Raw genomic sequence first — 14454 nt, forward strand, 5'->3', positions numbered from 1 at the left:
GGGTTTAGCTACCAGAGGAAGACCACAGCAACCAGGTCTTTGGCACTGAGTCTGTCTCTGTGGCTCAGATGGGAAGAGGGAAAAAGAGGAGTGCAGTAATGATAGAGGATAATTAGAGTAGCTGAAAGCAGATTCTGTGGATGTGAAAGAGACACCTAGATGGTATGTTGCATTGCAGATATCAGGTCAGGGATGTCTTGGATCGGGTCCATGACATTCTAAAGGGAGAGGATGAACAGCCAGAAGTTGCAGTACATATTGGTACTAACAACACAGGTCGAAAAGGGAGGAGATCCTTTGAAGACGTAACTAGTAGAGTGGATAGGGGAGAGCCAGTGGATGTGCTATATTTAGATTTTCAAAAGGCTTTTGACAAGGTCCCACACAGGAGATTAGTGTGCAAACTTAAATCACACGGTATTGGGGGTATGGTATTGATGTGGATAGAGAATTGGTTGGCAGACAGGAAGCAAAGAGTGGGAGTAAATGGGACCTTTTCAGAATGGCAGGCAGTGACTAGTGGGCTACCGCAAGGCTCAGTGCTGGGACCCCAGTTGTTTACAATATATATTAATGATTTAGGTGAGGGAACTAAATGCAGCATCTTCAAATTTGCGGATGACACAAAGCTGGGCGGTGGTGTTAGCTGTGAGGAGGATGCTAAGAGGATGCAGGGTGACTTGGATAGGTTAGGTGAATGGGCAAATTCATGGCAGATGCAATTTAATGTGGATAAATGTTAGGTTATCCACTTTGGTTGCAAGAACAGGAAAACAGATTATTATCTGAACAGTGGCCGATTAGGAAAAGGGGAGATGCAACGAGACCTGGGTGTCATTGTACACCAGTATTTGAAGGTGGGCATGCAGGTACAGCAGGCGGTGAAAAAGGCAAATGGTATGTTGGCATTCATAGCAAAAGGATTTGAGTACAGGAGTAGGGAGGTTCTACTGCAGTTGTACAAGGCCTTGGTGAGACCGCACCTAGAATATTGTGTGCAATTTTGGTCCCCTAATCTGAGGAAAGACATTCTTGGCATAGAGGGAGTACAGAGAAGGTTCACCAGATTGATTCCTGGGATGGCAGGACTTTCATATGAAGAAAGACTGGATTGACTAGGCTTATACTCACTGGAATTTAGAAGATTGAGGGGGGATCTTATTGAAACGTATAAAATTCTAAAGGGATTGGACAGGCTAGATGCAGGAAGATTGTTTCCAATGTTGCGGAAGTCCAGAATGAGGGTTCACAGTTTAAGGATAAAGGGGAAGCCTTTTAGGACCGAGATGAGGAAAAACTTCTTCACACAGAGAGTGGTGAATCTGTGGAATTCTCTGCCATAGTTAACAGTTGAGGCCGGTTCATTGGCTATATTTAAGAGGAAGTTAGATATGGTCCTTGTGGCTAAAGGGATGGGGGGTATGGAGAGAAAGCAGGTACAGGGTTCTGAGTTGGATGATCAGCCATGATCATACTGAATGGCGGTGCAGGCTCGAAGGGCCGAATGGCCTACTCCTGCACCTATTTTCTATGTTTCTATGTTTCTAGGTCCTAAAGAGTGAATATAGGGAATTAAGCAGAAATTCTGAAAAACAGGACCTCCAGCGTAGTAATCTCTGAATGGCTACCCGTGCTATGTGCCAGAGAGGGTAAGAATAGGATCATTTGGAAGATGAATACATGGCTGAAGAAATGGTGCAGTGGCAAGGTTTCAGATTTCTGGATTGTTGGTATCTCTTCTGGGGAATGTATGACCTGCACAAAAAGTAAGCATTACACCTGAACCCAAGGGGAACCAAAATCCTTCTGGGCAGGTTTGCTCGAGCTGCTGGGGAGTGTTTTCAGCTAAGCTGGGAGAGATATGGGAACTGGAGTGATAGGGCTGAGGTTGGGGCAGTTGGTATACAACTAGATGCAGTGTCTAGAGAGACTGTGAGGAAGGACAAACAGATGACAGAGCAATATTGTAGTCAGGGGGATGGGTATAACATGAGGCCCAAATCAAAAAGGGTGATGAATACAGGATTGACTCTGTTATATTTGAATGCACACAGTATATCAAATAAAATAGATTATCTTGCAGCACAGTTAGAGATTAGCAGTTCTGATGTTGTGGGCATCACTAAGTCATGGCTGAAAGATTATCATAGCTGGGAACTTAATGTCTAAGAAAACATCGAAAGGACAGGCAGGTAGGCAGAGGGGATGGCATGGTTCTGTTGGTAAAAAATTTAATCAAATCCTTAGAAAGAGGTGACATAGGTTCAGAAGATGTAGACTCCATGTGTGTAGAGTTAAGAAGCTACAAGAGTAAAAAGACCCCAATGGGGCTTATATACAGGCCTCCAAACAGTAGCCAGAATGTGGGCTACAAATTACAACACGAGATAGAAAGGGCATTTAAAAAGGGCAATATAGCGATAATCATGGAGGAACTCAATATGCAGATAGCTTGGAAAAATGAGGCTGGTGCTGTATCCCAAGAGAGGGAATTTGTAGAATGCCTACGAGATGGTTTTTTATAGTAGCTTGTGGTTGAACACATTAGGGGAATGGCATTTTTAGATTGGATGTTATGTAATGTCCCAGATTTGATTAGGGAGTTTCAGCTAAACACTGAGGAAGCAGTGATCATAATATGATAGATTTCACCCAGCAGTTTGAGAAAGAAAAACTAAAATTAAATGTATAACAGTTGAGTAAAGGGAGTAATAGAGGCATGAGAAGAGCTGGCCAAAGTTCATTTGAACGGGACATTAGCAGGGATGACAGCAGGACAGCAATAGCTGGTGCTTCTGGAGAAAATTCAAAAACCACAGGAAAGATACATCCCAAAGATAAAAAAAAATATCCTAAAGGATGAGACAACTATGGCTGACAAGGAAAGTCAAAGACAGCATTGAAGCTAAAGAGAGTGTATATAATTTAGCAAAATTTGGTGGGAAGATAGAGGATTAGGTAGCTTTTAAAAACCAAAAGAAGGCAACTAAAAAAACATAAAGAGAGAAAAGATGAAATACGAAGGTGATAGTGGCACCTATCACCTCGAGAGACCATGGATCTGTGCCTGGAAAGTCTTGTCCTCTCCAGGGCGCGGGCCTGGGAAAGGTTGTATGGAAGACCAGCAGTTGCCCATGCTGCAAGTATCCCCTCTCCATGACACTGATGTCAATATCAAATACCCTATTATGAAGGGAAGCAGGACAATAATATCAAAGTAGATTCCAAAAGTTTTTTCAGATATATAAAGAGTAGAAGGGAGGTGAGTGTAGATAGCGGACTGCTGGAGAGGTAGTAAAGGGCCACAAAGAAATGGCAGACAAACTGAATAAGTATTTTGCATCTGTCTTTACTGTAGAAGACACTAGCAGAATGTCAAAATTGAGAGTGTCAGGGGGCAGAAGTGAGTGTAAGTTGCTATTACTGAGAAGAATGTGCTTGGGAAGCTGGAAAGTCGGAAGGTTGATCAATCACCTACTCTCGATGGACTACACCTCATGGTTCTGAAAGAGGGAGCTGAAGAAATTGAGGAGGAACTAAAATTGATCTTACAACAATCACAAGATTCTGGAATGTTTCCTGAGGACTGGAAAATTGCAAATGTCACTCCACTTTTTAAGAAGGGAGGGAGGTATAAAAGAAGTAAAATATAGGTCACACAAGTGAATCTGCAGATGCTGGAAATAAATAAAAAACACAAAATGCTGGCAGAACTCAGCAGGCCAGACAGCAGCTATGGGAGGAGGTAATAACGATGTTTCGGGCCGAAACCCTTCATCAGGAGTTGGAAATTTTGGCCCGAATCATCGTCACTACCTCCTCCCATAGATGCTGTCTGGCCTGCTGAGTTCTGCCAGCATTTTGTATTTTTTAAAATATAGGCCAGTTAGCCTGACTTCAGTAACTGGAAAGATATTGGAGCCTATTATTAAGGATAAGGCTTTGGAGAACTTGGGGGAACATACTAAAATAGGCCAAAGTCAACATGGTTTTCTGAAGGGAAAATCTTGCCTGCAAAATATGTTGGCATTCTTTGAGGAAATAACAGGCAGGATCACAGAGAGTCAGTGGAGGTTGTTTATTTGGATTTTTGGAAGTGCTTTGATAAGGTGTCATACATGAGGCTGCTTAACAAGATAAGCCCCTTGGTATTACAGGAAAGGTACGAGAATGGATAGAAGAATGGCTGATGGCACGAGATAAAGTGTGGGAATAAACAGTGCCTTTTTTGCTTGGCTATCAATGATTTGTGGTGTACCATTCGGATCAGTGTAGGGACTGCTTCTGTTCATGTGTATTTCAATGATTTGGATGAAGGAAATGAAGACTTGTGGCCAAGTTGCTGATGATATGAAGACAGGTGGAGGAGCAGATAGTGGTGAGGAAGCAGGGTACCTTCAGAAGGACTTAAACAGATTGTGGGAATGGACAAATTGACAAGATGGAATATAGTGTAAGGAAGTGCATAGTTGTGCACTTTGGTAAAAGGAATAATGGTATGGACTATTTCTAAATGGGGAGAAAATTCACAAATCAGAAATACAAAGGCATTTGAGAGTCCTCATGCAAGATTCCCCAAAGGCTAACTTGCACGTTGAGTCGGTGGTAAGAGGACTTAAAAACAAAAGCAAGGGTGTAGTGCTGAGGCTTTGTCATTGATCAGATCACATCTGTAGTATTGTGATCAGTTTTGGGCTCCTTGTCTAAAAAAAAAGATGTGATGGCACTGGAGAGAGTCCAGAGGAGGTTCACAAGAATCATCCCAGGAACAAAAAGGCTAATGTATGAGGAGCACTTGATAGCTCTGAGTCTGTACTCACTGGTGTTCAGAAAAATGAAGTGTGAAACCTATCAAATATTGAAAGGCCCAGATAGAGTGGATGTGGAGAGGATGTTTCCTACAGTGGCTGAGTCCAAGACCAGAAGGCCCAGCCTCAGAATTAAAGGATGTCCATTTTGAACAGAGCCGAGGGAAAAATCCTTTAGCGAGAAGGTGATGAATCTGTGGAATTCATAGCCACAGACGGCTGTGCAGGCCTAGTCATTGGGTATATTTAAGGAAGAGTTGATAGGTTCTCGATTAACCAGGGTGAAAAAGGTAATGGGGAGAAGGCAGGAAATGGGGTTGAGGGAGATAATAAATCAGCCACAATGGCCAAATGTCTGCAGCTATGTCTAATGTCTTATTGTCACCTGATTAGCTGATTAGAAATCTGCATTGATGAACAGGTGTACAGTGAAGTGGTCACTGCGTATAAATGAATTAGGATTTCATACTTCTTTGCCTGGATTGTGTGTTGCTGACATCAGGGCTGTGGAGCATGACCAACAGGCCAACTATAATCAGTTACTAGCCAATGGCTCTTTCTGCCGTGCATACATCATTTTCCATTGTGTTCAGCAGAACACACACAAAATCTGAATGAACTCAGCAAGTCAGGCAGCAGCTATGGAGAGGAATGACCAGTCATGGTTGGGCCGAGACTCTTCATCAGGACTGGAAAGGAAAGGAGAAGAAGACTGAAGAAGGAGGTGGGGGAGAAGAAGGAGTATAGGTTGGTGATGGGGAAGATAGATGAGTGTGGTGGGGGAATTGTCTTCAGTATGCAAGTTAAGCAATTTCTGCAGAAAGCAAAACCAACTATGAATTCACAATATAGACTCATCGAACCATAGAAAAGTACAGCACAGAAACAGCCCTATGGCCCACCTAGTCCATACTGAATCATTTAAACTGTCTACTTCCATCAACCTACAATCTGTTGACATCGTTTCAAAAGTACATGGAGAACTTTTAGAATGGACTCCAAAAAGACATGAAATTAATAAACAGAAACTCTGCCACTCACTTTAGCCAGAATTTTCTGTTTTAGTATTCAGGTTCAATGTTAGTAATTTGCTTCTGTATGTCCTCAGTAATCTCTCATCCCCATTCAACTCTGCTAATTCTTATTTTAAAAGTTAGGATAATTAAGATGTTGTAAGTAAAGAAAAAAAGTTGCATTCATATGCAGTCTTTTATAGCCTCTGTATATCCCAGAGAACCTTATAGTAAATTAGCTATATTTGAAGTGCAATCTCTATGGAAGGACAGAGCAAATAAATTACAAACAGCAGAATTCCAAAATAGCAATAGGATGATCAGATAATAATCTGGAATATCTGATTGGTTACTTTGTATACCTAGAGCAATTCTTCCATTATCAATATACTGTAGATGGATCAGGTTTCCAAATCTCCATTCTGACATGCCTTATTTTAATGATTTTTAAGGAGGAATTGTTGGTCAGAACACAAGAAAGTAAGCACCACTCTTTAGAACAAAGAGTAGCTGTTTAGATCCACTGACTAGCCCACATTCAAAAGCTAATGAACTCAAATGATACTATAACTTCAAAAGATGTAGTACAACACCCCCTCGGTGCAGCAAAGTGTCTCTCAGTACTGAAGTATCAATTTGCATTTTATACTCAAACCACTAAAGCCCGCGCCTTCACTTTCGGATACAGACTAGAGTGGTACTACTGAGCCAAGGCTGATTTTGTTTTGAGATGGACTCATAGTGAAATCTTTCTTTTGTCAATTCCCTTTATGGATTTAGCAAGATGGGATATAGTAGCACTCAGTTGCAAGCACATGTCATAGGATATCTTGGCTGAGAATCTATAAGGCTCCATGGTTTCATGAAGGGAATTCTATCTAAAATCAAGATGGGAATATCATGGGTTTTTGAATTCCAGGGTATTTCCATTTTTTGTGTACTGAAAAGAATTCTAACATGTGACATTTTTCACATTGCAAATATCTATTAGTCAAATTGCCTGTCTTGTTATAAGCTGTATGAAATGAAAATTACCTTGCTGATTTCAAATCCAAATACTTCTTCGAAGTAGGCAGGTTGGCTAATGAGCAGCAAGTAGAAAGTCCAGCTTCTACAGAAGTTTGCCACAATTATTGCATAGACTGGCAAAGAGGTAAAGAACTTTCTCCATGGTGTCTTGAATTTCTAAAATAAAAGGGCAGACCAATTATGATAGGGTTGTTAAATTAAAGCATGTATTGGTTAACTTACTCCAATAAGCCCATTTGTAAACTGAATGCATTAAAATCAAAAAATTATACCAGACCATGGTCCAGGACGAAAATCAGCCCACACTCAAAAACAAATGAACAATTATATGTACAACCAGATTAACCAACTGATTTTCTTTCTAGTAAAGAACAATAATCAATATACTTTGATCAGAACTGTCAAATGATCAACTATTAATTTACCCAATGATTTACATATTTTAAATGCTTAGAACATAACCATTTCTTCACCAGCTGCCCTGCTCTACATCATAGATTTATCAACTGAATTATGGTGAAAGTGGTAGTGGATCAGTTGTCGATTAATCATGCTTTCTGATATGTCCGAGTTACTTTGAGAAGTGACTTGACTTGGTTAATTAACCATATGCTTTTTGTCAGGTCCCCTACACAATGTTCCCCTACACAAACAATCAGATCTCCAGGAAAAAGCACACCATTACCGCATTTCAGTGCAAAGGTATAAATTTTCATCTTTAGGATGATACACTATTACCCAATTTAACAATTATTGTAATATTTTACTATTTAGAATTATGCCTGAAGATATAACATAATATTTGATTTTGATCATTTGCTCATTTTGAATAAAAATGGACAATGTGAATCCCCAGTGCTCTCAGATCATAAAACACAGTTATGGTGTTACATCAATCATATCCTGGATACTTTGCTGTACAGGAACATTATTGTACAACAATAAATAACCAACACTGATAAATACAATTCATATTGAGATATAAAATGCCTTTCCATAGATTCTATGTTCTGCAACAATGCATTATAACAGGCAACTATGGCAAAATAATGAAGTTTTAATTTTGTAATGCTTGGCTTCAAATAAGCTTGTTAACTGTGTCTTCAAGTACATTTTATCTTGCTTGAATAATGTTTAAGGTTTTAATTTTCCATATTTAGGCCAATAGACATGAAATTCCTGCATATCTTGTGTTACGTTATGGCAATTTCAGGTTTATAGGGATTGCAAATGAATGCCATCAAAGTCTCACATCTTATCCTAAACATGACAAAATGAACCTGCATCATTTTTCCTAACAAGGAATATCAATCAATCAATCTATATGTTAATAAAAATAATGGCCAGGAAAGCAAGGCACAGTAGCATAGCAGTTAGTGGCATGTTATCACAGAGCCAGCGATTGGTGTTCAATTCCCACAAGCATTCTTAAGGAGTTTGTCATTTCTCCCCAAGACTGTGTGGGCTTGCTCCCACATTCCAAAAACGCATGGGTTAGTGGGTTTGTTGGTCACATGAGTGTAATTGGATGCTGTCGGCTCATTGGGCCTGTAACAACACTCTCTAAATAAATCCATTACATCAGTTTTGTGTTTCTAAAATTTGAAAAGGGCTGATAGAAAAGCAAGGTTTTGTTCTTAAAAATTGAACTATAAGTGAAAAGCTAAAAACAGGAGGAATATTGGTTGAATATGTGCAGAATTCAGGACATGTATCTACCAATGGAATGACAAAATTCTGTAGATTTTTTATATGGAAATATAAAACGCAGTGTCTGGTGTAATATATTTGGACAGAAGTCAAGGACATCTTGAGGTATGTACTACATTTATGTGCATGTTAAGCAGTGTGAACAACGACAGTTTAAAGTGTATTCAGAATCTTGGTGCATGGCTTAAACACTTTAATTGGACAGTTGTGCAATAAAACATGGTGCACATATGCCATGTATCTACTTAGTATGCAAGACTAGAGCCCTGGGCCCACAATTAAACAGTAGAGACAAACATCTCCGTATGTTTAATCTGAATGGCGCAGAAATCGGTAGACATAAAATATCCATACACAAAGTTCAATAAATATTATTACATACACAAAGAGCTTTGGGAATGGATCAACATAATATCACACATACTGTATTCATCTTTAGTTAACTGAAAGACATCTAAAATAAAGAACAGATGGAAATGATCCTACATCTATTCCTCCAATTAGGTTGGCACTTTCACCAATGCTCTCTTCAATGTAGGTGCGCTCCTCATCTGTGATTGTTGGATGTGCTGCAGGACTTTCATAGGATACCAGGACCCAAAATATATACCAAAAAATTCCAAAAGACCCTAGTCCAAAAGCATTAGAGAAAGCAGCATATGAGAAAACCGGATCACTTTTTCATTGTTTTGCAACAGAGCAATTACAAATTACTTAACATATTGCATTCAATTATTAATCAGCATATTCCAAAAAATTAAACAAATACATAAGAATGCTGGAGATGTGAAGAAAGAGTCACCATTTCCAGACAAATGATATATGAACCTGGTATGTTAGTTTAGTATTTTAAGGGTAGATTTAGTCTTCATTCAGGTCAAATCAGAAGGAGGGCAAAAATTCAGAAACCTGACAATGATAAGGAAACCATTTGGGAGAACAGAACCAAGATCCTGATAAAGTTTTTTGCTGGAAAGGCGTAGAAGGGATGCTAGAACGGCTACAGACTTTTATCTTTTCCCTGGATTTTTTTCTTCCATTGGCGTATTGTTTTTCCAGTAAATGTTTCTGTTAAATATCAATATGAGAAATTATGACTTTAAACAAGAGAAGTAATATTTTGTTTTAATGTCATTACTGGGTATTTCTATAGACAATTATAATTCCAAAGAATGTATTTCATTTTCCCTAATAATTTCTCAAGTGAATTGGTGAATTGATCAAATGGATTCTCAAATGAATATGCAATTGGTCTTAATTGTTGTCAACCATGCTTTGAAAAACTGCCATTCAAGCTTTATGTGCTTCCTACAGTTGCATATTCTTACTTTTCAATTCATTTTTCTGTCACTTTTTAAAGTTGAACCTATTAGTTCATCATCCTAGAACTAGTACCAAATCTGAAATTACTATAAATTAACCCTATTTAGTGTTAAATACCCCTTTTTAAGCCTGATGACAACATAATACTATTTTGTACTCTCTTTTTGCCAGTAGTTGGGAAGAGAAAGGTATTTCTTGTATGTTGGTGTGGTCCATGCCTTCAGTGCACAGTGAAAGTAGAGAACATGCTGGATGTCCAAATTTGGACAGCTTCAGAACATCCTGAGCTGACTGGTCAGATCATTATATCTTCACACCAGCTAATTTTTTGTAAATTAATGTTTTAATTAACTTATTTCAATTATATATGTTTTAATTGAGTTGTTTTATTTTGTAAAATACTTAAACATAACAGTGTTTCTATAAGTCTCATTGTCAGAAACATTTAGTTGTAAAGATGAAAAGGTCTTGCCAAAAACCATCGGGGTGATTGGAGGTTGGTTCTTAGGGTCACCAACAAGATCTTGAAATTGAAAGGGGAGCAATGTACAAAAGGTATGTACAACTCTGGGAATATTATAGAGGGGCATCCTTGAGATGTGGGCTGGTTCAAGTATGATCCAATCCAGTTTTGCTGTTCTATACCATTCAGGTGTTGCTCTTGAAATATGAACCCTTTTTTAAATGAACATGCATTTGTGAATTCCTAATCAATATTTGCAAAATCCCGCAGAAGCATTCTAAATACATACTGATGGTAAAAACTTCACCCACTGCTAATATTTATTAAAGTAATGCAATGTCATTTAAATTGCAAAAAAAATCCATGTCAATAATAAACACAAAAGATTCTGCAGATTCTGGAAGTTCAGAGCAACACAAGCAAACTGCTGGAGGAACTCAACAAGTCAAGCAACATCATCCTGACCTGCTGAGTTCCTCCAGCACAGATCTGAGCAGCCACAGCAACAATTCCTTAATATTTTACTTACCAATGATTAACATTCTCATCAAGTTTAAAATGAAATTCAATACTATCTTTACCAAATTCTCCATCAGAATGCAGCAGCACAGAGGAAATCATTTGGCCAATTATGCCTGGGTGAGTTATTTGAAAGAGTTTTCCAACCATTCCCCCAATTCTTTCCCTGTGAAACTTCTTCTTTTCAATATGTGTAACATAGAGCTACTGTATGTGGCACAGAAACAGCCTGCTCAGCCCTGAATTCACACTAATCCTTAAGTACTTGATTACATTGAAAACATTTATTCTATTTTGTCCTCAAACCTTCATGCCTTTGAGACGTGGGAGGAAACCAGAGCCCTCAGAGGAAACCCACACAGTCAGAGACAGGGTGTGCAAACTGCACACAGGCAGCACAACAGCCATGAGGCAACAATTCCACTAGATGTTCAAAAGTGCTGCTACTTTGAATATAAAACTCATCTTTATCCTATGGCCATCCTCACTTTTGCAAGCGGTGCATTGATCATATGAACCTGTTAATTAAAAAAAATCACCTCACTTCATCAAACATGGTGTAACTTTCCCATGTGCAGTCTGAAAAAGTTCCCTTATAGCTTTTGCACCTCTATCAATCAACCTCTCTTTGTTCTATACTCATAATCTTCTACGGGTGTGCAGTATGGAAACAGTTCTGGGGCAGGCAGGAGGGTCTACAATTGGGTAGCCTAAACTGCCTAATGCATCTCTGGCACCAGCCTACCCGATATCAAGGACATATATACAGAAAGGTGCCGGAAAAGGGCCAGTAACATCACGAAGGATCCCACCCACCCTGCTCATGGACTATTTGTCCCACACCCAACAAAAAGGAGGCTATGTAGCATCCATGCCAGGACTACCAGACTCAAAAATAGTTACTCGCTCCAAGCAAGGCTGATCAATACCTAAAAGAACTAATATCGAACAATTCACTTAAGTAATTTCCTAGATTATTTTAAATGTCATAAGAACTGATTTCTTTATAACAATTTACATTATTTTATAAATTAGTAGCACTGCTTGTACCCCAGTAATGCCTGTATGTACTGATATTCTTACAGAACTAGACATTAATAAACTTGCAAAAGTAAATCCTGTTAAAGGGTCTCGACCGGAAACATCAACTGTGCTTCTTCCTATAGATGCTGCCTGGCCTACTGCGTTCCACCAGCATTTTGTGTGTGTTGCTTGAATTTCCAGTATCTGCAGATTTCTTCGTGTTTGCGAAAGTAAATCTTTGTTTTAATTTAAACAATGTTTTTAAAATTGTATTTATTGAACAATATGCACTGAAGAAATACGGGGAACAATGGCACAGAACCTACCATACACATAAAACACAGAAGGCCATCCAGTGTATTGCACAAGAATCCCAGCTAAAGGCATAGCAACAACAGCGCCAGCATAAGAACCTGCAAGAAATCAATCCACAGCTAAGATCTCATTGAAAGGCTGAAAGTCAACAAAAATTTTAAAAATCTTAAAAGGCAAACAAAATGCTAATTACCGCAAAATGAGGTGGTTGCTAGCCTGCTTCTCTCCAGTGGTGGGGCCCACTTACTCCATATGCCGTGACAGGCTGGGTATGTGACTCCCTGCAAAAAAAAACATCAGTTATTGTTTTATACAGAGCCCATGTGCAAAGCTGTTCAGGAAAGTGTCATCTGGCATCTAAGTTTAAACAAAACCAATACATTTACTAAATACTGATTCTGACACAATAGCAAAATGATCAGCTGAGAACATTTCCTGCAGTCTACATATATTTATACTTCCAATTCAACGTAGAGATATAAACTGTGAATACACAGTTCCTCACCAAAAAAAAATGTAAACAAACTGAATCTTAGTAGTGACTGAAATATATGAAGTTACATCCACATGTGATCAATTCATTAAGAAGGATAATGATGTATGATGTAATGATTCTAATTCATACTGGACTGGAATTGCTATTAATGTTGAATAAAATTAACAAAGACTAGAGCCGTATAACAGGTCAGTCACCACATGCAAAAATGGAAAACCAACAGTGAAACTTCCATCCGATTTAGCCAATAACGCATCGTGGCAAAAGGGGCGTATTTCATTAGGAGCTACTTGTATCCACAGCAGGTTATAGGTCATTGCGAGCTGTTGTGAAGTGACCGCCGATGCCCCGTCGCCCGCAACATACCTCCACTAAGCCCTGCAGAATCCTGACGAATATCACGAAACCATAGTGGACTTTGGCGGCGGACGGGATGAGCATATTTAGGGAGGAGGTGAGGAAGATGGCAGCGCCAAATACTCTGGAAAGAGAACCGAAGAAATCTCGTCACACATATTCTCATTCGGTCTTTTTTTTAACGTTGGTGTCTCGGGTTAGTTCCTTCTGTTGAGTCGAATATCTTTTTCACGTTGAATATTCCCAGTAATTATTTGGAATATAACAGATGTACTGGGTCTTTTTCGCAATTAATATTAGAAATTTAGCTGCGATTTTCAAATACTAGTTGGGGGGTGGGGGATATCATTAAACCCAGGTACCAAATTTCCCTGCCAATCAGAGTGACAGGAACATCGTCTTCACAATGCCTCAGACTGCTTCAACCATCGATGTCATTGGCATACTGTTAGAAACGTTACGTAATTATGCCAAGGAACTTAACCTCGATTATTAAACTCTTTATCTGCATGTTCCGTTCTTTTTATATACACAATTTTGATATTGTCACATTCATGCCGAAAAACGAGTAACCGACACACACCTGGACTACTATTCCATCAATACATATCACAACAACCAGTACCTATCACAATATCGGTCATAACAGTGAATAATGCCATCATAATGATGAACGCGTAACGACAGAAACGCATTGCGTTTGATTGGCCTGGTTTTGTTAATTCTGTTTGAGTTTTTAGTTTCTTAGGGCTGTGGAGCGATATACTACATTATAACTGTCGGGTCACTGCAGTGAGCCACAATTCAAGCAGAGTCTCTGAAAACATCTGTCAACTCTGCGCCTAGCTTCTCCGGGTTTAACCCCCGCGATTCGGATCAACTGAGCCTGTCGGCGACTGATTTATGCCAGACCTATCAGAAATAAAATCTCGGCATGCACGATATAATTCTTTTTAAATAATCTCATTAACACGCATATAAATTGAACTTTGCAACATTTGGTATGAACATATTACAAATCACAAGTACAGGTTACAAAAACTCATGTTTAATCTACGCAAAGGGATTTTGCTTTCCACAAAAGAAAATGCAGAATGCTAACGAAACCAAAGACTGCAACCTTGTGGTATGCAATAACTGAAAAGCAAAATTGGAGTCGGGGGCGGGGGGCTTTAAAATATATAAATACATCTGTAGCACATAGATGTAGCAACTCTTTTAACAAGGGATTCGAATTCTTGCTAATCGGTAGAATTAAGTTCCACTTGAAGGATCTTTATTTCTGTACAGTTAGTGCTGCGACACGGTGGTGAATTCTTAAACATCCCGACCACAGGGTCCTCAACTCCAAGATACAATTCCAATAACAAAAAGATATTCCGCGTTGCTTCTGGAAAA

At 39.0% G+C, this 14454-nt stretch overlaps 1 protein-coding gene across 1 annotated transcript in view; it reads right to left on the reverse strand.

Moving 5' to 3' along the window:
- slc17a6a (solute carrier family 17 member 6a) overlaps window positions 1–14454 on the reverse strand; it is a 58049-nt gene that overhangs the window by 21943 nt on the left and 21652 nt on the right. Inside the window, exons 4-8 of the mRNA XM_059973971.1 lie at window positions 13066–13180; window positions 12397–12484; window positions 12215–12301; window positions 9047–9189; window positions 6857–7006 (exon numbers count right to left, since the gene is read on the reverse strand). Of these exons, the coding sequence (XP_059829954.1) occupies window positions 6857–7006; window positions 9047–9189; window positions 12215–12301; window positions 12397–12484; window positions 13066–13180 (583 nt within the window). The remainder of the gene's footprint in view (window positions 1–6856; window positions 7007–9046; window positions 9190–12214; window positions 12302–12396; window positions 12485–13065; window positions 13181–14454) is intronic.

Source organism: Hypanus sabinus, chromosome 7 (assembly GCF_030144855.1).
Source record: "Hypanus sabinus isolate sHypSab1 chromosome 7, sHypSab1.hap1, whole genome shotgun sequence".
In the NCBI taxonomy this organism is placed as follows: Eukaryota; Metazoa; Chordata; class Chondrichthyes; order Myliobatiformes; family Dasyatidae; genus Hypanus; species Hypanus sabinus.